General features: G+C 42.1%; 2 protein-coding genes across 2 annotated transcripts; one reads left to right on the top strand and one right to left on the bottom strand.

Annotated features, from left to right (window-relative positions):
• Positions 1-467: 467 nt before the first annotated feature.
• Positions 468-4,274, bottom strand: GON7 (GON7 subunit of KEOPS complex). Its single transcript, XM_025919115.2, has 2 exons — positions 4,007-4,274; positions 468-1,337 (listed from the first exon to the last, which is right to left on the bottom strand). Exons 1-2 carry the CDS (start codon positions 4,209-4,211, stop codon positions 1,243-1,245), a joined length of 300 nt encoding a protein of 99 aa, XP_025774900.1. The 5' UTR covers positions 4,212-4,274; the 3' UTR covers positions 468-1,242.
• Positions 4,275-4,341: 67 nt separating this feature from the next.
• On the top strand, positions 4,342-24,717 carry UBR7 (ubiquitin protein ligase E3 component n-recognin 7). Its single transcript, XM_025919573.2, has 11 exons — positions 4,342-4,623; positions 6,462-6,595; positions 7,121-7,181; positions 8,630-8,725; positions 11,042-11,095; positions 11,572-11,677; positions 13,951-14,159; positions 14,328-14,477; positions 15,055-15,217; positions 16,466-16,527; positions 22,442-24,717. Exons 1-11 carry the CDS (start codon positions 4,474-4,476, stop codon positions 22,532-22,534), a joined length of 1,278 nt encoding a protein of 425 aa, XP_025775358.1. The 5' UTR covers positions 4,342-4,473; the 3' UTR covers positions 22,535-24,717.
• The last annotated feature ends 908 nt before the right edge of the window (positions 24,718-25,625 follow it).

Here is a 25,625-nt window from a genome sequence, read left to right as displayed (position 1 = left end):
CTCTCCCTCTAGCCCTCCCCCATTTGCATGTGTGGTCTGTCTCTCTCTCAAAGTAAACATTAAAAAAAAAAAAAGACATGAAAAGGTATCTAAATTCAGTTTCCTTAATTGTATGTACTTTGCAAACTACAGATTTCAGAATATGTAACTGGGAAAGTACTATGATAATCTGCTTTTGGGGTTTTTTGGTAATCTGTTAAAGGCTATGTGTACAACCCATCTCTGCCAATATTTAGCTCAAATTCAGGGCAACACTTCTTCTAAGGTTCAATTCATCTTGGAAATAAGTCATATATAATCTGTAAGGTTACTTCCAACTCTAAAATTCTATAACTATTTGTATTTCCTTAGATACATGCTACTTGATTTCTTTGCATTTTAGCTATCTAAATGAATCAGGAAACATGCACAGGAAATAAAAAATGCCTTGGTCCCATCAACAAGCCAAAAAGGAATACACACACATATTTTAGGAATATATATGTATTTTAAAGGATTCAACAGGCCTTTGGGGTAAGCAAAATCAAAGCATGGATACAGGATGAGACATACCTTAAGTTAAAGTCAACATAGATTGTTTAAGACTTACATTTGTGTTTATATACGTAACATGCTACAGCATAAAAGCACGCCCAACTTCGTTCTCTTAAGTTACAAGTTAAATGTATATATTCATTGAGTGGTATCATCTCTGGATGTCTATATACTGGGTGTTAAGTATGGACTCCAGGTTTCCTTGGGTCTCTCTCCGGGCTCATCTCCCTCTTCAGTATTTCTATTCCCATTTTCCTTCTTCTTACACAGATCTGCCATTCTTAAATCTAATATCCGATTTTCTCCACTTACATCTTCTTTGAAATGTTATTGTGCGGGACTATGATGTGTACTTTTTATAACAAGCAGAAGCCACAAGATGTAGACATCACACAACTTAATTCAATGGTTATTTAAAAAGTAGAAAACTGAACATTCAGTTGCCAACTTAGAGGATTTTATATAGCATTGAGTGTTCTAGTTATTTCCACAGTATCAAATTTATTTCTCACTCAAGAAAACAGATTCATTTCTAAACATTTATTATATCTTTCTTTGGTGGAAACAAGGTACATTTTTTTCTTTGACAAATTGTCCTAGGGGAATAAAACAAATGCTTTTCCAAATTAGAGCACCAGTCTTTCCTAAATGTCAGCATGTGATAATTCAGATATAGTAGCAGTCTTTTAAATTTCATAAAAGCTATTCTTAAGATGGTGGTTTGGGCCGTTTTGCAGATGGTCCATCTGAGTTAGTTCTGTTATCAGTGTTATTTTCATCTTCTGCATCATCTTCATCATCACCTTTTAAAATAAATATTTGTTGTGTGACAATATGTTCAGTGGTTCAAAGAAAGAGATTGCTAAAATGGTTGATACCGAGACCATTTCACTTGAAGTATTAATTAAGTTATGCATACGTTGGATTCAAAGTATGTATGGTTAAAAAGATTTCAGGAATTTTGGTGTTTAAAATCTTTCTTATCTGCCACTTTTTTTGGAGATATAATCTATACACCATATAACATTCACTCTTCTAAAGTGTACAATTTATTGATTTGTAGTATACTCCCTAGGTTGAGCAACTGTCACCAACATTTAATTCTAGAACACATTCATCATCTGAGAAATCGCACACCAACAACCAATTCTCACTCCCCTTAGCCCTTGGCAACCTCTAATCTACTTTCTATCTCCATAGATTTGTCTGTTCTGGACATTTCATATAAATGGAATCCTAAAATATGTGACCTTTTCTGTCTGCCTGCTTTCACTTCACATGTTTTTGAGGTTCATTCACGCTATAGCCATTTACCGGTGCTTCATTCCTTTTTAGTGTTGACTACTACTCCATCGATGGAGACACCACATTTTGTTTATCGCCTCATCAGCTGACAGACATGGTGTCGTTTCCACTTTCTCGTTATTATAATAATGCTGCTATGAATATTCATATATAAGTTTTTATGTGAACATAGGTTTCCAGTTCTCTTTGGAGAAGTAGGAGTGGAACTAGGAGTTCCTAGGAGTGGAATTACTGGGTTATAAGGTAACTTTAACTTCCTGAAGAACTGCCAAACCATTTTCCAAAGAAGGTGTATCCTTTCATATTTCCACCCGCAATGTCTGAGGACTCCAATTTCTTCACATCCTAGCCAACACCTGTTATTGTTCTTTTTGATTACAGTCGTCCTAGTGAGCGCGAAGTGGTGTTTCCTTGGGGTTCACTAGGATTTCCCTGATGGCCAGTGATGCTAAACATCTTTTCACGAGCTTATTGGCCATTTATATATCTTATTTAAAGAACTGCCTATTCAAATCCTTTCACATCTGGTAACTGGATTGTTTGTAAGCCAATTTTAGTACTGAGTACTTTTTAGTACTGAGTTCTATCGCTTTTCTTTAGTAACTGGTACAATTTTAAAGTTTTGTATATTTGTTGAGATCAAATTCACAGAACACAATATGTGCCATGTCAATCTCAATTACTTTTAACAAAATAAAACCTAAGATTTATGGGGTTTTCATTAAACAAAAAACATGTCTTCTGATACAAATATACTACTGACCTTTCATTAACAGGTGGCAGTTATTTTCTCAACAAGTAATGATATTTTAAGAAATGGCTCTAGCTATACTCATCCTTATGCCAATGATAACGTTTTCAAGAGATTACAGAAGTACTTCTGGAGCCAAGAAACAGGACTTCGTTCTCAATACATTGGTACTCCCAATTAATATATCCATGGAACCAGTCTATTGTCTGAACTCAGTGTAATGTTCTGAACTGGCTCCTTCACATAATACAAAAGATGGAAAGTACAGTACAGTGTAAGTCCCTTTAGAGAGGAGTTAAGTCCTGACTCCAATATTTAATTCTTTGGCCCTTCAGCTCCAGGCAAAAAAGGTACCTACCTCTTTTCGTATTCAAGACAAGACTTAAATTTCACATTTTTCCTTTCAAACTGCACCTTCTAAGTTGGCATATGGAAAGGAGTCCCTGGGAGTTAAGACTCCTTAAACTGAAATCTTCAGAACTTACTCTGAAATTAATTCTAAAATTAATTACTTATTTTTAAAAAATTTAAATCCAAGTTAGTTAACATACAGTGTATTAACGAATAGAATTTAGTGACTCATCACTTACATGTAACATTCAGCGGTCATCCCAACAAGTGCCCCTTGCCCATTTAGCCCACCCCCCACCTAACATCCCTCCGGCAACCCTGTTTGTTCTCTGTATTTAAGAGTCTCTTATGGTTTATCTCCCTCTCTGTTTTTATATTATTTTTGCTTCCCTTTCCTTATGTTCATCTGTTTTGTCTCTTAAATTCTACATGAGTGAAATCATATTTGTCTTTCTCTAACTTATTTTGCTTAGCATAATACACTCTAGCTCTATCCACATTGTTGCAAATGGCAAGATTTCATTCTTTTGGATCGCAGAGGACAGTCTTCTTAACGTGTTTGTAACTTCATGAAATTCTGTAAATTCGTGTAATTTCGTTAAATTACAAATACGTTAAGAAGGTAATACTCCTTTTCATCCTTCAACACCCAGCTCAAAAGCCATGCTCTCTGAAGCCTTCTTGGGTCCTCTCAGCTTGCAATAGTTACAGAGGGCCCTGGGGTCACACTTCCAATCTGTTAATAAGTATTTGCTTGTCTAACCCCCACCAGCCTGAGAGTTTCAGAAAGCCAGGAACTGAGTGGCATTCACCTCATTCCTTCTCAAGAGCACAGCCCAGTGCCTGGCACAGAGCAGTCGGCACTCAGCACGCTTTTTGTGATACATATGGAAAGAGAGTCGTCAAACGCTTAAGCAGAAGGAGCGCAGATAATATGGCGGTAAGGACTGACAATTTTTAGTTGGGATTCTTCTTCCCCCGAGGCTCACTTGCTCCAAGACGGCCACTCTACCCGGGCTCCCCTGCCCCGCCCTCCTGTCGCTCCAGCACCTTCTCAGGGCTCACCGTCCAAGGCCTCTTCTGGAGCCGCCACCCGGTCTTGCGCTTCCTGCTGTACCAGGGGGCCGAAGAGTTCTGTCACCAGGTCTCTCATCTGGGCCACGCCAGACAACAGGGTCTCGTAAGGATCGGCGTCGGCCGGCACCTCACAGGGCACCCGCAGCCGCTGCTGTTGCCCATCCAGCCCGACATACTCGCCCAACAACTCCATGGCGATGGCTGAGCTTCAACAGCCACCGACTTGCAGGCGCCACCCGGAAGCGGAAGTCAACTCGCCGTGGGCGCAGCCTGGCGCAGGCGGGAGAAGGGAGAGGAGTGACTTCCGTTTGTCGGCAGTTGCTCCTCCCCCTTCCTTAGCTTCCCTTCCTTGAGATTGGTTCTTAGCACTGGGCCCCTCCTCCTCCGGCCACGCCTCCCGCAGCCGCTTTTCCCGCCTCCGCCGGGCCGAGCGGCGGACCCGCTGACAGTTGAGGATGGCTGGGGCGGAGGGGTCTGCTGGGCTGCAGTCGGAGCTGGAGCCTGTGGTGTCGTTGGTCGACGTACTAGAGGAGGACGAGGAGCTGGAGAATGAAGCGTGCGCCGTATTGGGCGGCAGCGACTCCGAGAAGTGCTCCTACTCGCAGGTGGGCGCGCGGCCCTGGCCTCGCCTTCCCCGGGCTCCCGCTGAACCTCCTGTTCCCGACCAGACTTGCCCCATTCCCGCGTGTCGCGGCCCGGCTCCCCTGGGGTGGTCCCAGGCCACCGTTCGTCGTAGACTTCCCCATCCCAGGCCCAGCTGCCCTTAAACCTCAGTCTCCTGGTTCCCTTTCTCAGCTTGTTTTCAGCAGGGCTCCCCTCCTCCCTCGGTCTTCCTCCGTCTAGTCCTTCAGGATTCTCCAGGCTTTGGCCCTGGGACCCCTGCTCTTTCCTTCCTCTCCTTCTCTTCTCCGCGCCTTGGCTGCTTTTCAGAAACTATCCCCTTGACCGCTCAAATCCCGACATCTTTGTCCTTACTTTTCCCATCCTAAGAGTGTTTATTTGGAACCGAATGGGAGAGTCGAAGCAGAGTTAAAGGAGAGAGCTCTGGATTTGAAAATCTCCCCGAGCTGGGCCCCTTGACAGCTAATCCTCTGCAATTTAGTTTAACGAGTACAAGCTGGTAGGTTTTTTGTTGTTGTTGTTGTTGTTTTTGCGAGGCGAAGCAAGTATGGTGTCTATCTGCAGTCCGCCCCCCATGGAAATAGACCGGAACCACGACAGCAGGTGGCACTGGTAAAGGAGGGAGGAGGGGAGAGGATTTGCTTGAAGGGTATATTTGGCATTTGGAAGACGTTATGAATCAGGATTTGAGGGGGTGTGTTGTAGTGTTTGGTGACTCATCCTATGTTTCTAGGTACAAAAATGGAGAAAGGTGGGTAGAAGAAAACTTTACACGGGATGAGAATTGGTAGGAAGAAGGAGGTTGCCTAGCCCCAGGGCTGGGGGTGGGTGGGATGGCAACATTGGGGGATGAGGTGAGAGACTTGGGGTCATTATGTGGTGTGGACTGAGCTCATAATACCAGTTGTCATCTTGACCAGTTGAGTTTAACCCTGCCCAGTGGTTAGATTTTTGAAAAAACCTGGTATCCACAGACAGACCCAGATGTTGGCTGGTATTTTAAAACCTTTGGTCACCACTAAAATAACTTTTTTTCTGCTTTCCTTAAAATGTATGTAAGCTATTTTTGAAATGTGGTTAGTTTTATAAATTGGACTTTGTAAATTTTTTCTTTTTACTTTAGTAAAATATATGGGAAATGCACAAATCATTTGTATGGTTTGTGGAAAAAAGTGAACATATGCATGCATGTAGCCCCCAGATCATTAATGGCATCCCAGAAGCTTCGCTGCCTCCCTCCTTCCTGGAGGAGGGTAACCATTGTCAAGATTTCCAAAAGCTTTGCTGATCTTTTCCTTCAACTTTTAATTGTGAAAAAATTTAAATCTACAGATAAGTTGAAAGAATACTTTTATGAACACCTGTGTACCTCTTCCACATATTCACTTTTTGCCACATTTGCTTTTATCTCTCTTCTCTATGTAATACACTCCGACCCCCCCATCTCCCCTACCCCCCACCTCCCCAGACCCCCTCCCCGAACCATTTGAAAATAAATTGCAGACATCATGCCACTCTAAATACTTCAGCATGCATCTCCTAAAATCAAAAGGATTCTTGCATAAAGTGCATTGATCTTAATCGTAAGTGTGATATTGCTAACATAAGCCTGTACACGTTCTCTTACATTTTCATGTGTTAAGATGTCGGTGCAGGCCAGCTGATTCTTCTTTTCAGCTGCCTGAGAATTTTAAACTATCATTGTAAGAAAAAATTGTATGAAATGAGCACTACCATAGTGCACATATAATGACATAAAACATGTGACAGTGTTTTGGCACTCTCTTGTGTGATTATTCTCCTTCCATTTTGTGGCTTTTAGGGCTCAGTAAAGAGACAAGCACTCTATGCCTGTAGTACTTGCACCCCAGAGGGAGAAGAACCAGCAGGAATTTGCCTCGCTTGCAGTTACGAATGTCATGGAAGTCATAAACTATTTGAGCTATACACAAAAAGGTAAAAACAGAGACTGGTGCTGGATGCTTTTTAAATGTTTAGATTCTTTTCCACCTGCGCTTTTTTCTTGTTTTTCCATTTAAAGTAGTTGTGTACTGGTAAAATTTAATATAATTGTTTTATATAATTAGAATAGTTTTTCTGGAGGGCCTTTTAATATAATTATTACACCTGAAACTAGTTTTACCATATATGTTAACTAGAATTTAAATAAAAACTTAAAAAAAATCAAATATACTTATTGCACAAACTCAAACTAGTCATCCTTCTTTGTCATTATTTTACTTGTGCGTATATGTATGTGTGATATAAATATTTATTTCTGTGCATGTTAATTTCCCAAACTGTTAAATCTTTTATTCTGTGCTTGGAGAAATTTCAAATTGGACATATGAACAGCAATCAAGGTCACTTTTTAGACCCTAGAAATGAGTTGAAAGGGCAGGGGCTGTGCAATAAATTTAAAGAATAATTCATTAGATTTAAAAGGAAAACTAAAATTTGGCTCTCCCTCATTTTTTTCAGAAACTTTCGTTGTGATTGCGGAAACAGCAAGTTTAAAAATTTGGAATGCAAATTATTTCCTGTAAGTGAGCAGTGTAAAAATACATTGAAAGTAGCTGAGATGGATATTTGCCAGAGGGGATAAAAACCATGCATTTTCCAAAAAGGAAGTTCTTATGCTTATTCTTTCAAGTAGACAAATTGGTATTAGACTGTATTCCGTTTAAAAAAAAAAAAAAGACTGTATTCCATTTTTTATTTTATTGGAAAACTAACCTGTTCAGAGTCTGCATTACAGACTGTAGTATGAAAGATTTTGGTGGGAATGTTCTTTAATGTAACTGAGGTTTAATTATGTTGGTTGTGTTCATCCTTTAAGGCTTTTAAAGCAAAGGGTATAAAAAAAAATTTTAAGGTTTATTTTATTTTTGAGAGAGAGAGACAGAATCCAAAGCAGGCTCCAGGCTCTTAGCTGTCAGCACAGAGCCCAACACGGGGCTTGAACTCATGAGCTGTGAGATCATGACCTGAGCCGAAGTTAGACGCTTAACTGACTGAGCCACCCAGGCACCCCAACAAAGGGTATAACTGTAAAAACTGAATTAATAAAACTTGGTAATAATGAATGTGAGCTAGGTGCACAGGGATTTTTCTGCTTTATACTTAACGCAATAACATTTACTGAAGTAACAGAAACTAGAATGTCAGGGATTTTACATTGTTCAGTCATAATTGCTAAAACTCTCATGCTTTTTCCCTCCTTTGAAGGTTATTTTTAGACAATTTCCTTGCTTACTTTTTACCGTCTAGTAACCTGGGAGCTTTGGCTATCACAGCTGGGCATTAAGAAGTACTTTGGGGTTCCTGGGTGGCTCAGTCGGTTGAGTGTCTAACTTTTAATTTCAGCTTGGGTTGTGATCCCAGGGACGTGGGATCGAGCCCCAGGTTGGGCTCCACACAGAATGTGGAGCCCTGCTTAAGATTCTCTCTTTCCCTCTGCCCCTTTCCCCCACTCGCAAGTTCTAAGAAATAAATACATAAAAAAAAATAAAAAAGTACTTTGAAATTCTGGGTTATAGAGGTTGATGATATAATTTTATCAGCATTTTGTTAATGGATGTATTTGGTTTCCCCAATTACTACAAAGAGGGTACAAAAAATCAAATTTCTCTGTATCCTGGAAAAAATATCCTTTTGATAGGAGTGAATTCTTTTTCTTTGTACTTTGAAAGTTAAAAACCAGCTTCTGGGGAGGAAGATATTTAATGCAGAAATTTATTGAATGTATTAATGTCATACAACATGAAATACATGATATTATTGTGTCATGGTATTTTTTATATTTTACTACAATATATTGATGCTGTGTTATAAATATATGTAATATATGTTCTTATAGTATATTGGTGTTATAAATATAATATACGCCATATGTGATATTTATATGCTACTTATAATTTATACTTTCATGATGCCTGAAATTATAGTTAAAATTAGACCATATTACATATTGAAATGAATATCTTTCAGGACAAAGCAAAGATAAATTCTGGCAATAAATACAATGACAACTTTTTTGGATTGTACTGCATTTGCAAGAGACCTTATCCTGATCCTGAAGATGAGGTAAGGCAGTTGGAGGTTAATTAGAGGTTAATACCTCTAGCCTTCACTCCTTAGCCTGTTGTCCAATCTGGGCCTTTATAGCTGTTCAGAAGGGATTTGGGGATTGCGAGAGGATTCTAGGTTTATCCTTTCTTAGGAGTGTGGGCTGGAGCTGTAACTGGTACAGATCTTGAGTGTTCTTCTCATTCTACATTACAAGAATGAAATATTGGGCAGGACATTCTCAAGGCCAGTGCTTTCGTCCTTCCTCTCTCTCTCGTTGCCTGCCTGCTCCACTGCCAAGCACTCTCCAAACAATGACTTTCAACTTCTTGCCTCCATGGAAGAAAAGAAACGGGGTGTACAGACTGGATCCTCAATTAGAAGTATACACAAAATTAAAAAAAAAAAAAGTATACACAGAATTTAAAAAGAATTTTTCTTCCTCATTCCATCGTACTTCCCAGATATAACCACTGTTAACACTTTTTGGTGTATATGTTTTTAGACCTGTTTCAGTCCCAACATAAGTGATGTGTGTTTCAATTTGTAGTTTCCTTTTGACAAAAGTGAAAATTCCATATGTTCACTTTTGCAACTTGCTTTTCTCACTTCTCAGTATATCATAGACTTCTTTCCATGCTACATAGCACACATCCACCTTGTTCTGATCACAGCCAAGTACTCATAATTTGACATGCTATAAGTTAGTTACCTAAATGTTCTGTAGCAGACTGGTCCGATCTCTTTTTTCAGTATTCTAAAGAAAGCTACAGTGGACATCCTTATACAGTAATTTGATTCAGTAATATTCCTGCAAGAATTTATGGATACTTAGAGGTAGAACTGATGAGACATAGGATATTTATATTTAAGATTGTGTTGGGGCACCTGGGTGGCTCAGTCGGTTGAGCATCCGACTCTGGCTCAGGTCGTGATCTCATAGTTCATGAGTTTGAGCCCCACCTTGGGCTCTGTGCTGACAGCTCAGAGCCTGGAGCCTGTTTCAGATTCTGTGTCTCGCCCCTCTCTCTGTCCCTCCCCCACTCATACTTTGTCTCTCTTTCTCAAAAATAAATAAACATTAAAAAGAAAATGCTTAAAAAAAATAAAATTGTGATCACCTCTGTCAAAAGAGTTCAGTCACCAACAGTAGGTGATAGTGGTTTTTTTCCCCAATACTCTGTCAGCCCTACATACTACCAGTCTTTTTAAGTTTTGCCATCTTGATAGATGAAGAGGTGTATCTTTTTTCTTTTCCCTGATCATGAATGAGAGTATGCATCTTTCATGAGTTTATTGAACATTTGTAATAACCTATCTGAATTGTCCTTTCATATCCTTGGCCCATATTTTGACTGGGTTGGATTTTGTTGTGTATTTACTGATTTGAAGGAGTGCTTTATGTTTAGAAAAATTAGCCTTCTGCCTTCTTCCTTGCTTTCTAGTTGTCTTGGAACTGTAATTATTGAACCAAATTATATAGAGGAACAAGTTGAAGATATCTTTGAGTTAACAAAGATAAAACCTTAAAACTGGATATTTTAAGGTATGGGGTAAAGTGTTATAACACTGTTAAATCAAAAGACAAAAAATAAGATGCCAAATAAATTGATCAAGGTAGAAGAAAGAATAAAACTGCTTTATATATATGTATATTTGATATCTGTGTGTGTTTATCTGTATTGACATATATATAGGCATATATGCTTTTTTCCCCCTTTGAGAAGTTATAATAGGGAAAGGACAGAACAACATTGGGATATTAATCAGTAGGTATGAAAGTCTGGGAATGAAAGGAAAATCATTCCAAAAACAGTCTGTGCCCTATGGTATGTCATTTTCCTAGGGCCAGAATCTAATTTCTTAACTAATTCAAATTAGGGAAGTTGTTGCTGTCCATATTAGCAAGAGACTGTTTATAATATTTACTTTTCAGTTTAAGTAAAGTGAAGGGCTTGAAGAATGTGGGGTTGCCACATTCTACATTGGTCAATCCATCTCACCTTCCTGGGTCTTGGTTTTCACATAAAATGAGATGTTATAAAGTCTTGCGAGAGTCAGGTGCCAAGTAACCAAAGTGGACCAGCTTTGATGGTTGTTTCCAAAGTGCTCATCTCAGTGTAACCTTTCGGCAACATCAGTTCGTGTTGAGTGAACTTCTTTGGTCCTGTGACCCGCTATTTCTCCCTGGCCCCTTGACTGTTGGCATGTGCATAGCCGTCTCACAGAATCGGTATAGAGAATTTAATATATAGTTCTTCTGTTTGCTGGATTTACTTCCGTGTCCCAGAATTCATTGTAATCATTAACATACAAACTGCTTTTCCGTGTTAGATTCCGGATGAGATGATCCAGTGTGTAGTCTGTGAAGACTGGTTCCATGGAAGGGTAAGGAAAGCTTTTTACATTGTTGTTTTTTTTAATTTTTAAAAATGCTTGGTTTTTTGAGAGAGAGAAGGCATGCACGCACATACACATGCATGGAGGAAGGAAGGGCAGAGACAGACGGAGAGAGAGAATCCCAAGCAGGCTGCATGCTCAGCACTGAGTCCGACTCAGGGCTCAATCTCATGACCGAAAGATCATGACCTATAAGATCGTGATCTATATCGAGTTGGACATTTAACTGAGTGAGCTACCCAGGCGCCCCAGCTTTTACCTTTTAAAAGGTATTGTCTGTACAGAAAGAAAAAAGATCTCTTCTTGCTTCTTTTTGAATTGTGTTATATTTTACATTATAATTACTCTTCTAAAAAGAAATTGTAAAGATACTATCAGTGTTCTGTTGCAATATTTGTTTATTAAATAGCATTTTGGACAACTTGGAGACTACAAGGAAAATAGTGGGTTTTCTGTATTCACAGCATCTTGGTGCCATCCCCCCCGAGAGCGGGGATTTCCAGGAGATGGTGTGCCCGGCTTGTATGAAGCGCTGCCCCTTCTTGTGGGCTTATGCTGCACAATTGGCAGGTGGGTGTCTTGTGGAGTTGGTGTGCCACAGTCTCGTACTTGTGAAATTTCTCTGTTCAGTCCAGAATTTTTAGCAACTGTTTTTGACTGGACTTCAAGGTGTAGAAAAAGTGTAAGATAACATACCTTCTCCACACGGTGCTTATAGAATGGTTGGGAGACTACCAAGAACAAATCTATGCTTAAATAACATGAGGCAGAGGCTGGATGAGTTAGGGAAAATGGAGGCAGTTTTTGAATGGGACTTTGAAAGATAAATAAAACCAGAATAAGTTGTTCTTTTTTTAATGTTTGTTTGTTTTTGAGAGAGACAGAGCACAAGCAGGGGAGGGTCAGAAAGAGAGAGGGAGACACAGAATATGAAACAGGGTCCAGGCTCTGAGCTGTCAGCACAGAGCCTGATGCGGGGCTCGAACTTAGGAACAGCAACATCATGACCTGAGGCGAGGTCAGATGCTTAACCGACTGAGCTATCCAGGCTCCCCCAGAATAAATTGTTCTTTTTAAAAAAAAAAAAAATTTTTTTTTAATGTTTATTTATTTTTGAAGGAGAGAGAGAGTTGGCGGGGGGGGCGGCAGAGAGGGAGGGAGACACAGAATCTGAAGCAGGCTCCAGGCTCTGAGCTGTCAGCACAGAGCCCGATGCGGGGCTCGAACTCACAAACCATGAGATCATGACCTGAGCCAAAGTCGGTCGCTCAACCAACTGAGCCACCCAGGCGCCCCATAAATTGTTCTTAAGTATAAGATATGCTATTGGTTGGGAGATGTGGGGTATAGTTTGTTACCTAGTACTTTTATTGTACCCAAAGAAATTGGCCCAAAACAACTGATCAGCAATGGTCTTGAGGCATTATTTAATTTTACTGGTAATGCAAATGTGTTACTTAATTTATTTTTAGAGTGGCAGTTACTCATAGTATCTGCTGCTCTGACCTCATAATTTCTTGCCCCTCTCACCTTCAGGGAACATTTTACCACACAAACTGCAAACAGCACAGCTGTACCTAAAATCTCACCCTACGCTTTTGATTTGTCTCAAAGTTCTTTTTTTTTTTTTTTAAGCATTTAAGTTTTGGTTTTTTGTTTGTTTTTCAAGAGAGAGCACGCGAGTGGGGGAGGGGCAGACAGAGAGGGGAGAGAACCCCAAGCAGGCTCCATGTTGTCCTCGCAGAGCCTGACGCAGGGCTCCATCTCACAAAACGTGAGATCATGACCTGAGCCAAGATCAAGAGTCGGACACTTAATCAACTGAGCCACTTAACCCCCCTGTCTCAAAGTTCTTAAACTTGGTGCGTCCTCCTTGTGTTCCTACTCTTTTCAGTTACATCTCCCACTTTCCACTGGACCTGTATCTACATCTCATTTGTTGGGTTTTCTTAATCAGTCTTCCCCCTGTCCTTTCATTTCCTTGTCTGTCAACAGATGGCCTCATTTCCCATTAAATCGAAGTGCTATCATTCAACATGAACTTCCCTATCATTGCTCTTTTCTTCTTGACAATATTTCTGGGTCTATATCCATCCTTTTTTATTCCTTCCTCTCATCGAGAAAAGCTGGTTGTTTTTTCAAAACTACCCTTCCACCTGTGTTTATAGTTAAACCTCTTCCTGCTTCTTGCTTCTTGAGGTATCCTACCTCTTTTTACTGTCTGCAGTATTTTTCTTTTTCCTTTACATAGAAAATGCTTAAGTAGTGATTGGCATTTTTATTTTTTATGTTTTTAATATGTATTTATTTTTAAGAGAGAGAAAGTGCAAGTGGGGGAGGGGCAGAGAGGGAGGGAGACACAGAATCCAAAGCAGGCTCCAGGCTCCCAGCTGTCACCACAGGGCCCGATGTGGGGCTTGAACCCACAAGCCATGAGATCATGACCTGAGCCGAGGTCAGAGGCTTAACTGACTGAGCCACCCAGGCGCCCCTGTTTTTTTTTAATTTTCAATTTTTATTTATTTGTTTTTAAAGATTTGTTTAAGTAATCTCTACACTGAATGTGGGGCTTGAACTCATGACCCTGAGATCAAGAGTCACATGCTCTTCCAACTGAGCCAATCAGGTGCCCTGTGATTGACATTTTTAAATGAACTGTTCAATTATTTGAACTCTGGATTAGGCAGGCATAGCCAAAGGAAGAGTTGATAATTCCCTTCTCGTTATTCCAGAGATTAAGGTTGACTTTCTCTTTTTCCAGATTCTGAAATCTTTTTTAATCAGACTAAGTGATTTCACTGTCTATGGATATGTGTGTGTGTTTGCTTTCATTGAACCCACAGTAACCAAAGTATCTGTGGAGGATGATGGGTTGGTGCTGAATGTTGATGGAATAGGTGATCAAGAAGTCATCAAACCTGAAAATGGAGATCATCAAGATAGTACCCTCAAAGAGGATGTTCCAGAACACGGAAAGGATGCTGTCACGGAAGTTAAAGCAGAGCAGACTAACGAACCATGTACCAGCTCTAGTTCTGAGTCTGATCCCCAGGTAACATATGAAGTATAAGCCATCAAAGAACTAAAGCTTAAGCAAAATTACTTCTGTAAGCTCTGTAGCTTTGGATCTCAATTGTACCTTTTGCCCAAAGAAATTCCTTTGTACAGTCTAAACTGTCGGAGTGTAAAAAACATACTTCAAAACTTAATTTTATTTCAGACCGCACTTAAGAATCAACATCTCAACACAGAATCACAGTCTGGCTGCAGACTTCAGGATCTTAATGCTAAGCAGTTGATAAAGAAAGACATTGCCACCTATTGGCCCCTGAACTGGCGTAGCAAGTTATGTACCTGCAAAGACTGTATGGTGAGTGACTGATCAAGGTCAATGTCACTGTGTTTTACGGACTGATGCCTAGAATAAGACTTTCTGAAAAATATATTTATGAAATTGATGTTAGCTCTGTAGAGAACTTTAAAATGTTTCATATTAAGCAAATTTATGAAATGCTCTTTGCAGTCTGAATGCTTGTGGGAGAAATTAAGAATCATGCAGTACTTTTTATTATCTTCATTTTAGTGGAAAACATAAATTTTTATCTTTTTCATATCATAGAATTTGCTTGGGAATAAAAATTACTTGAAAGTTCCAGTAAATCAGTAGTTTTCATTTTTTAATTAAAAAACATTTTTTTTAAAGGTTTTTAAATAAAGATCTTTTAGACCATACAACACCTATGGGGAAGTTGGGAGATTCCTAAAAGAGATTTGGGCAAAAAGAATAAATCATTCAAGCAATTCTGTACTAAAAGTCTCAGGTTTTTCTGGCGATTAATGTAAAAAAAAAATTAAATAAATTTTTAGTGATTCTCAGCTCTTGAGAATTGACTTTCTGAGAATGATATACATATGTTCTAATGGGAAACTGGTTTTATTTTTTGAAGAAAATGTATGGCGAGCTAGATGTCCTGTTCCTGACAGATGAATACGACACAGTTCTGGCTTATGAAAACAAGGGCAAGGTTGACCAGGCAGCTGACAGGAGAGACCCTTTAATGGACACCCTTAACAGCATGGACAGAGTCCAGCAAGTGGAACTTATTTGTGGTAAATGCTGTTTGAACAAAAAGTCGTGAAGTTCATGAAGTTTCTTTCACTGTTAAAATATGTATAAGGAGGGCTACTAACACCTACGGTTTTAATTTAATACAAAAAAAGCTTAAAATTGGAATTATAGAATAGGCTTCAATCACGCTTATTATGCTTGCTGAATTGTAGCGTTGCTGGGTATTTAGCTGTGATTACCACTGAATCAGAGTTAGGTGCTAGAATAATTACGTGCTTGAGAAACCTTAACATGCTGTTTTGATTCAGGGTAGATGTATGAATATGGAATAATAGAAAATCAATTTCTTTGTCCATCGATTTAAATAGTTTTCATGGAGCATCACGCGTCCTCTTTTTGAGCGAAGCATGTTATCTTTTGGACGGTTCTTGAGGTTGCTTTAGTGGTTCACAGGAAACCACCAGAGGGGAAAATATCCCTGAGCCCTTAATTGCAGGCTTTTACATTTTTCCCCCCAGCATGCCCAACTGATTTTAGTAATTTCCACCCTGACTACTCAGATGCCACCACCTCTGTGGCATTGATTGTTTCTGTCTTTTTTTTTTTTTTAACGTTTATTTTTTATTTTTGAGACGGAGAGAGACAGAGCACGAATGGGGGAGGGTCAGAGAGAGGGAGACACAGAATCTGAAACAGGCTCTAGGCTCCGAGCTGTCGGCACAGAGCCCGACGCGGGGCTCGAACTCACGGACCACGAGACCGTGACCTGAGCCGAAGTCGGCCGCTTAACCGACTGAGCCACCCAGGCGCCCCCTGTCTTTTATTTTTAACTATCTGATTAATTTCTTTTGCCTTTATTAGACTAAAAGCTTTTTGAGGATGGAGGCTGCATTTGAAGGATTTTTGTAGCCCTCAGGGTACCTCATACGTAATATGAACTGTTAAGTGAGTGAATCAGTTTTGAAGCTTATAAAGTTTGATGAGTCCAAGATTATTTCCATTACTAGAATTCCAGAGAGATAGGAAACCTCTTACAAAAATTCTTAGCTAATATTTTTGGAATGGCAATTTTTTTGAGTTCTGTTTGTTTATTTGTTTTAAGAAGTAGGGTCCCCAATATCAAAATGAAAGAACTTGTGAGAAATTGGAAGCAAGTTTCCATGCATGTTTCACTTAGAGAAAATTTAAAGTATTAACCTACTCAACTATCAGTGGAAAAGATGCACTTTGTTTCTAAAAGCAAATGACTTGCCTAAAGTCTATGTACCTTTTTTGTTGTTTTGATTTAGAATACAACGACTTGAAGACTGAACTTAAAGACTATCTCAAGAGATTTGCTGATGAAGGCACGGTATGTATGTTGCATTACAGAATTTTAATCATAGCTCTGTATGTTTTGAATAAACTGTTTATTTTCTTGGATGAAAAAATGACCATATGTCTTAACCTGGATCCTTAAGAGGTGACTGTGGGCAGAGCGGAGGGGAATCAGGAGCAGGTGGTGAAACAAGGACCTGGCCTCACTGGGAGTCCTTCCAGCCCTGGGCTCGAGGGGGTGAGAGGTGGAGCAGCCACACAGGGTCTGCAGAGTGTGCTTGTGGCTGAGGGGAAGGCCAGGACATTGGCAGAGATCCTTGGAGGAGGAAGAACAAACGATCAGGCAGGGAAAAATTAATTCCAGGCCCCTTATTTTGGACTTTGGATTCTATAGTTTAGAATAAAAGAACTTCAGAATTTGAGACTAAAACATTTTTCTGGCTAGTAAGAGAGTCTATCTACTTTTAAGGGTGACACTGATTCTAAAATGTATAATATTTAAAATAGTCTTGGGGTGCCTGTGTGGCTCAGTCAGTTAAGCATCTGACTTCGGCTCAGGTCATGATCCCGCGGTTCATGGGTTTGAATCCCATGTCAGTCTCTGTGCTGACAGCTCAGAGCCTGGAGCCTGTTTCGGATTCTGTGTCTCCCTCTGTCTCTGCCCCTCCCCAGCTCACACTCTCTCTCTCAAAAAAAAAAAGAGTAAACATTAAGAAAAAATTTTTTAAATAGTCTTCCAGATGAATTTATAAATACTTGCTCTTTACGATTCACATATTTGTGACAGAATTTTTTCATGAAATACTTTTCTGCCTTCCAAAGGCAGATATAAAACAAAATTTAACTTTTCTTGGTCTAAGGCTGTCCTTACGGACAGTTGATGCTTTGTTCTGCTATGTCCAGACACAGAAATCAAGTTAGATGTGGGTGTGGTGGGTGCCAAGGAAGTATGCTGAGACTTTCTTTTTCTTTTTTTTTTCTTTTTTTCTTTTTCTCTTTCTTTCTTTTCCTTCCTTCTTCCCTCCCTCCCTCCCTCCCTCCCTTCCTTCCTTCCTTCCTTCCTTCCTTCCTTCCTTCCTTCCTTCCTTCCTTCCTTCCTTCCTTCCTATGTTTATGTATTTATTTTGAGAGAGGGAGAGAGAAAAAATCCCAAGCAGATGTCACGCTGTCAGCACAGAGCCCGATGCAGGGCTCGATATCATAACCGTGAGATCATGACCTGAACCAAAACCAAGAGTTAACCGACTGAGACACCCAGGTGCCCCAAGACTTGTTTTCTTGGAAGGAGTCTCTGCCATGTTGCTTAAGGCCACTTTCTCCTTGCTCGTGAATGTGGGAAGAACTTGAAACTGCCTGGGTGGACAGGGTCACAGTGCTGCCTTTTTGCAAAATGAGTTGTAAAGTCAGAAGTTAAGAGTTTTGTCTTTAGTAGATTTCTCTTATTTTTTAGAGGATGTTCTTCACAGTCACTGTGAACATCCTCCTGCCTCTCAGCAGTTCTTAAACTACAGTTATTCCTGTCCCTCTGGTTACTGCAGACTTCTGTTTCTTCTTGCTAGAACTAAGAATGTTCATAGGTGTAACTGTTTTTAACCTTGGCACTGTTTTTTTGTGTTTTTTTTTTTTTTAATTTTATTCATTTTTGAGAGAGAGCACGAGTGGGGGGAGAGTGGGAGGGGCGGAGAGAGGGGGACAGAGAATCCCAAGCAGGCTCTGCGCTAACAGCAGAGAGCCTGATATGGGGTTCAAACTCATGAACCATGAGATCGTGACCTGAGCTAAAGTTGGACTCTCAACTGACTAAACCACCCAGGCACCCCTTGGCACTATTGTTTTTGTTTTTTAATGTTTATTTATTTTAGAAAGAGAGTGTGAGCAGGGGAGGTGCAGAGAGAAGGAGACACAGAATCTGAAGCAGACTCCAGGCTCCCAGCTGGTCAGCACAGAGCCCGACGTGGGGCTCGAACCTATGATCTGTGAGATCATGCATGACCTGAGCCGAAGTCGGATGTTTAACCGACTGAGCCACCAGGTGCCCCTTGGCACTTTTGTTTTTAATTATAGTGTTACATTAGTTTCTGGTGTACATTAATCTCTGCATTATTGATGGACATTTGAAGTCTTTCAAATGTGTCAAAGCATGTGTGTTCCTGACTCTAGGACCTCTGCTCTTGTGCTGTTTGTGATCACAAGGCTCTTTATTGATTTGATTACACATAGTTAAAATCATGTAAAAGATATATTTCCTTTTTTTTTTTTTTTTTTTAATTTTTTTTTTCAACGTTTATTTATTTTTTGGGACAGAGAGAGACAGAGCATGAACGGGGGAGGGGCAGAGAGAGAGGGAGACACAGAATCGGAAACAGGTTCCAGGCTCTGAGCCATCAGCCCAGAGCCCAACACGGGGCTCGAACTCCCGGACCGCGAGATCGTGACCTGGCTGAAGTCGGACGCTTAACCGACTGCGCCACCCAGGCGCCCCGATATATTTCCAATCACATTTGAAACAAGCTATTTTTTAAAAAAGTTTATTGGGGCGCCTGGGTGGCGCAGTCGGTTAAGCGTCCGACTTCAGCCAGGTCACGATCTCACGGTCCGTGAGTTCGAGCCCCGCATCGGGCTCTGGGCTGATGGCTCAGAGCCTGGAGCCTGTTTCCGATTCTGTGTCTCCCTCTCTCTCTGCTCCTCCCCCGTTCATGCTCTGTCTCTCTCTGTCCCAAAAATAAACGTTGAAAAAAAAAAAATTTAAAAAAAAAATTAAAAAAATAAAAAAGTTTATTCATTTATTCTGAGGGAGAGAGTGCGCAAGCAGGAAAGAGGCAGAGAGAGAGGGAGAGAGAGAATCCCAAGCAGGCTTCCTTTTCCCAGTGCAGAGCCCAACACAGGGCTCAATCCCATGAATTGTGAGATCCTGATCTGAGCTGAAATCAAGAGTCCAACACTTAACTGAGCCTCCCAGGTGCCCCTGAAACTAGCAATTTTCTTCAGTCTTAACCTGGATCTTCAACATAGGGATCTCTGTCATCACTAGGGCCGCTTTTTATCTGATATGATGAGTTAAAAAGACAGAAAAATATATTTGTTTATTGTTCCATGACATTACTAATTAGATCCTTATAAAAACAAATAAGAACCTTAAGTTGCAATAAGGTTAATCTACTTTGGTTGTATTTGTCCACATAAGATTATAAGTTCTAGATGTTCTTAGATAACGGACTGCCTTTTATGTTTGTGTCTGACTATAAAAAAAGAACACTTAGGGGCACCTGGGTGGCTCAGTCAGTTGAGTGTCCCACTTCAGCTCAGGTCATCGTTCTGCAGTTCATGAGTTCGAGCCCCACATCGGGCTCACTACTGTCGGCCTAGGGCCCGTTTTGGATCCTCTGTCCCCTTCTTTCTTCCCCCCTCCCCCACTCATGCTCTCTCTCAAAAATAAATATTAAAAATGAATAAAATTAAAAAACCACTTAGAAACTACAAATCTTCTGAAAGAAACCAATAAAATGATTTATTACTGAACCCCAGTATTTATTCCTTAACATTCTACTCTGCATGTTGGCTGTGACCGTTTGAGGGTCTAGAAGCTAAAAATTGAACGCTCTGATTTGCGTGCTTTTAGGTCCCCTCTCCCAACATCCTTGCAGGAAAAATTCTTTTTTTGCCTTTCAGTGTTTAGTGTTGGTGATCCGAAGTAGGGACAGATCCTTCGAACTGGAATTTCCGAGTGTCCTATATATTAGCATTTCATAAGTGTGAGTTTCCACGCCATTTAGCAAATACATTAGAGCTTTGTGGTATCGCGAGTATCTTCAGTGTCTAGATCCTGACTTTGTTAGGGGTTCTGAGTCCTCACTTGCTGACCAGCTGTCTCAGCCTTGGTGCTTGTGAAATTGATGTATCAGTCTGTGCCGTTCTTCCATTTAGAGGATTAACGAGGGTCTTCCCCCAAGGAAGTTACTCGAGTTGACATTGCTGTTTGTGCATGTTAGCGGCACTTACTCTTGGGGAGCGAGAGGGAGTGTTTCGCTTTATAGCCAAGTATTTACCACCTCCTTTCTCTTTCTCTCTCTCACTCTTGCTCACCTGCATTTTCTGGGCTTCTTTCTCTTTCCCTCCCTCTCCCTGCCCCTCCTGCATTCTTTCAGAACAATAAGAATGTGTTACCTTTGTAATTAAAAAGTAAATTAACACCTGTTTCCTGTGATAGACTGGAGGCAGCTATTGGGTCAGATCAGCTGGCCGCGCACTCCTGGGTGAGCCGGGGCTCCTGTCAGGTTTTCCCAATTTACTCTTTCATCCATATTGTCCCTTTGTCTTATTTTCTTATTTCTAGTGTTTTATTTTGCTAATATCTTGAACACCTTTGTATGATGCTCTAATCTTTTTCCAGTGAAACAGAAGACAAATTTCTCATTGCATAAAGTGGATATTCCATTTACTAAGAGTAGTTGCTACTTTATTTTTTGCCAGTTACTCTTTTTATGTGGCAAACACCTCTAATTTTGGCCTCCTGAAGAGGAAAAGTGTTTTGGCTCCTTTTTTTCATTAAAGAAGAAAACATAAATCTCAAAGCAAAACAGACTTTGTTTCCTGTGGGTACTCACGTGGAGCTGAAGGATGTTCCCAAGAGACAGCTGTGGTCCTGGGCGAGGGCAGTGGGCTTGGGAGACCTTCAGGCACTCAGTTAAGAACTTACTACGTGGGGCGCCTGGGTGGCTCAGTCGGTTATGCTTCCAGCTGCGGCTCAGGTCATGATCTCACAGCTCATGAGTTCGAGCCGCATGTCGGGCTCCGTGCTGACAGCTCAGAGCCTGAAGCCTGCTTCGGATTCTGTGTCTCCCTCTCTCTCTCTCTGTCCCTACCCTACTCATGATCTGTCTCTCTCAAAAATAAATAAAACTTTAAAAAAAAATTTAGGGGCGCCTGGGTGGCTCGGTTGGTTAAGCGTCTGACTTCGGCTCAGGTCATGATCTCACAGTTTGTGAGTGTGAGCCCCACATCAGGCTCTGTCCTGACAGCTCAGAGCCTGCTTCAGATTCTGTGTCTCCCTCTCTCTGCTCCTCCCCTGCTCACACTTTGTCTCCCTCTCTTTCAAAAATAAATAAACATTAAAAAAAAATTTTAAAAAGAACTTATTATGTGCCAGGCAGTGTTTCACAGGCATTAAATCCAATCTGATCTCCCATCCTGTTAGATAGGTGCTGCTTTTATCTCATTTCGTGTGAGGAAAGCGAGGTGAGTGATGGAACCCACTCTCGGCACTGTTCTGCCCTCCTGGCTGTATGGCTCTGGCCCAGCCCGTGTCTGTGCGCCTGGATGAATGAGCCCTCTATAGGATGGAGATATATGATTAGTTACACATTCAGGTCGTTCTTTTTTAAATTTTTTTTTTTTTCAACGTTTATTTTATTTTTGGGACAGAGAGAGACAGAGCATGAACGGGGGAGGGGCAGAGAGAGAGGGAGACACAGAATCGGAAACAGGCTCCAGGCTCCGAGCCATCAGCCCAGAGCCCGACGCGGGGCTCGAACTCACGGACCGCGAGATCGTGACCTGGCTGAAGTCGGACGCTTAACCGACTGCGCCACCCAGGCGCCCCTGGTCGTTCTTTTTTAAAGTCTACTTATTTATTTGGAGAGAGAACATAAGCAGGAGAGAGACCAGGAGGGAGGGGGAGAGAGAGAGAGGGAGAGGGAGGGAGGGAGAGAGAATCCCAAGCAGGCTCCATGCTGTCAGCGCAGAGCCTGATGCAGGTCTTGAACTCACAAAACGGTGAGATCGTGTTGAGCCGAAATCAGCAGTGAGATGCGCAACCAACTGAGCCACCCAGGCGCCCCTAAGATAATTATTACCAGCAGTGTTGTTCAACCTGTTTGTGAATAGCATGCCTGGTTATTGCCGCTCTGTAATGCATTTCCCTTTCCTGGTCTTTGCTGTTTCCTGCACAGGTGGTTAAGAGAGAGGACATCCAGCAGTTCTTTGAAGAATTTCAGTCAAAAAAGAGGAGGAGAGTGGACGGGATGCAGTACTACTGCAGCTAGATTGGACGATGGCACCTGCTCAGCCAGGCCACCGCCAAGGCCACTTACTGTGCCCGGAATAAAAGAGGCGTTTCTCGCATCTGGTCCTGTTCCGGCCTCTCCTTGGAGAGGCCTCCCCTCCGGCCTTGAGCTTCCTTTCCTCCTTAACCACGGTCGCCACAGTGTGTATGCCGATTTCACAACCAGCGCCCTCTGACTCCGCTAAATGCAGCTCATTCCACAGACTGCCGGCCCGCCGCCCGACTACCAGATAACCCCCAGGTTATTCGCTTAGAAGTTTTAAGAAGTTCGATTTGGTTTTGAGACAGTAAACTAGTTTGGTTTTTTTTCCCAATGATTTGTTCTTTAACTCCTGAACGTGTCTACTCTGCCACAGAGCTGTTGTCTCCCGGGACCCTCGCGGTGGGGGGGCACGGCGGGAGCGTCCTTCCTGTCTGCCACAACCCCTCTAGGTCCCTCACCCCTCCGATCGTGGTGCCTTGGGTCAGTGCTTCCTCAGGCCCGGTCTGCCTCTTCTCCCACATCCCTGCTTTCGCAAGCGTGGTCACGGCTTAGAGGGTGTCTCAAAACTCGCCTCCTCTGGGCCCGACCTCCAGCGGAGTCAGGGCTGATGGCTTTCCGGGCTGGACGTCTGTCACGGGCGGGGAGATTGGCCGATGGCAGGACTGAGGAAGCCAACCTTTGTTATGATTTTTACTAATAAAGTGAAAACTTCATTCACAATTCCACTGGCACCAGATATTCGAATTTCAGTACTGTAGTGCTCACAGGGCTTCCTGGAGAAAATTCGCCAGTGTACTAGTCCCTCTTCTGCTGCCTAGAACATAGACCGGGTACTACCCTGTGAAATCTTAGTGGTTTACAAAGTCCTCTGGATTTCTTTATCTTATCAGGGATATTCATAAGCATATATTAAAAACAGACCTATTTTGATATTGTTCTGTTATGAAAATGTTATGAGAACCCCAATAAATTATTAATTTCCCCCTTAAATCTGTGCTGAAAGAAAAAAAATACTGGTTTAGCTTACTTCTAGCGAGCAGGGCAGGGAGTGCCCTGTTTTGGAAGAGGCAGAGGGTATGTGAGAGACTCCAAACAAGGCCCCAGGCTGCATGAATGATGAGCTTTATGTAAATAAATGTTAATGTCCACGGCTGGTTCTCTGATGACCATGAGACCCGCTTTTGAAGAACCTTGTGGAATGTTGTATTTTAAGGGGAAGTCCTTTCAGTTGGTATGAAGTCTCTTTACAGCCCTCAGTCTATGGGGAAAACACCTCTGATAAATGCAGAGTCCTCAGTTGCTGTCCCTCTGGAGCAACACGGTCTCTCCGGACAATAGAGGACCTGCTTCAAGGTATGTGACCCTAAGCGTCGGAGCCTTTGGGGCCACGAGTGTACGTTGATTTTCCTTCGTGTGTCCAGCAGTCGCATGTACCCGTCCTGGGGTGAGATGAACCCGGCCTACAGGACATCAGGGCCTCAAAGAAATGGTCCAACCGTGGTTTTCTGCATCAAGCCTCCTAAGTACAGATCCCCATGAAGAGTGATGTGTGGAGCTAGAAGGCCTTCCGGCCACAGGAGGTGCTCGTGTGCCCTGAGCCGGCCTTGCAGAAGGGCTGGGTTGAAAAGCTCGGGGCATCTTTGAGGCTGGTTACGATCCCCAGCCTGGGAACCCTTTTCCAAGTCTGAGGATTTCTGAGCGCCCTCTGGAAGGTTGCGCTAGTGTGCTTGTTGTGGTCCGAAAGTTTCTATCTTCTCAAACGTTTGCTTTAACTGCCAGGGAGTTCCTTGCTCCGATGACAGGTCAGGACCAGGTCTCGGAGGTGACGCGTTACTGCGCAGCACGATAATACGCATCCCCCGGGGCTGAGGGGCTCGTTTAGAAAGGTACTGCTCCTCCTTTTACATTAACCAGAAAACCTCTTCTTTTTTTTTAATCTGTGTTCACAACTAGTTTTCTTATTGACCGTAATGGACTGTCTCTTCTTATAGAGACTGATTTTGGCCAACATGTGGCAGTTGATATCAATGCATGTTTTATGCCGAACGAGAATACGATATTAGTTGCTTTTAAGGAATTCTGGCATCGTACGTGCATTTTTGTAGACTTGTTACTGGACTTACAGTTACATACTTCGATCAGGTTTCTGTAAAATTTAAATAAAATCAGTTCCAACAAAATGTGGATTTTCAGATCGTTTCTAGTCATATTTAAATGTGCATAGCCTCCCTCTGCAGGTAATAAGAAACATGAATATGATGTGAGTATTACAGCAGCTATTCCTGCCCTGGCGTCCTGCTCCAGCAGAGGGACCGGTTAATTTCTCCCCTGCTGTTCTAGAAGATGTGGCCTGATCTGAGGTTTGCCAGCAGGGCTCCTGCACTGCCCTGGCTTTATAACTACCCTCCTCGAGGGAGGTTCCAGGACTCCCGCTGGGGCCCCAGGGAACAGGAGAACCGAGCAAGGCGCTTGGGTTGCGACCAATGGCAACGTGTTCAGGTACTGCTGTGTGTGGAAAGAGAGGCCAGGCGCCCACAGTCTGGGGAAAAGATGGGGTCCACCGTCACGGTAGCTCTTATTTCAAAAGTAAACATGAAAACAGACCAAAAAGCCAATGTAGAGGCCCATCTTTGGCCTCATCCCAGATCTTGCTTCTGTGGAAATTATTCAGACTGTGGTCATCACCCGTGGTGAGTTAAACTCGCGAATGAAGGGCTGTGTGTGGCCCCGGAACCGCCCACCTATCTGACAGCTCGGGATTAGATTCCCCTCGGTGCCAGGAAAGCCGCAGTTCTCCCAGCTCCCCTAAAGGACTCTGGTGAAGCAGAAGGAAATTGAGAGCAGTCCAAGCGGTGACCTAGTTCAGCTCCCCAGGGGAGACGAGTGTGGTCTGGGGAACATGGGACGTTCAGGAAACCAACCCAGTTCCCGGCAGCCGGTGACACTGTCGCCCAGTCAGGTCACCTTGAAGTGGCTGCTGGATACGAGCCTTGGTCTGAGGAGGCACCTGGCATTTGGCACTGGGCAAAAGCCAAACGTGCCTCACTTGCCCCCCTGAACCACTGGGCGTTAGATAATCTGCTTTCAG

Source organism: Puma concolor, chromosome B3 (assembly GCF_028749965.1).
Source record: "Puma concolor isolate L17-30 chromosome B3, mPumCon1.1.hap2, whole genome shotgun sequence".
NCBI classification, from domain to species: domain Eukaryota; kingdom Metazoa; phylum Chordata; class Mammalia; order Carnivora; family Felidae; genus Puma; species Puma concolor.
The sequence above is the reverse complement of the archived record's forward strand: the minus strand, read 5'-3'. Positions and strand labels throughout refer to the sequence as shown.

Bases quoted from the DNA above. Each gene is read 5' to 3' on its own strand.
- GON7 (XM_025919115.2), bottom strand. From the start codon at position 4,211: ATGGAGTTGTTGGGCGAGTATGTCGGGCTGGATGGGCAACAGCAGCGG. The intron at 1,338-4,006 runs GTGAGCCCTGAG...TTATTTTAAAAG, and splicing joins TCCAGAAGAGGCCTTGGACG to GTGATGATGAAGATGATGCA.
- UBR7 (XM_025919573.2), top strand. From the start codon at position 4,474: ATGGCTGGGGCGGAGGGGTCTGCTGGGCTGCAGTCGGAGCTGGAGCCT. The intron at 11,678-13,950 runs GTGGGTGTCTTG...TTGAACCCACAG, and splicing joins TTATGCTGCACAATTGGCAG to TAACCAAAGTATCTGTGGAG. The intron at 16,528-22,441 runs GTATGTATGTTG...TTTCCTGCACAG, and splicing joins GATTTGCTGATGAAGGCACG to GTGGTTAAGAGAGAGGACAT.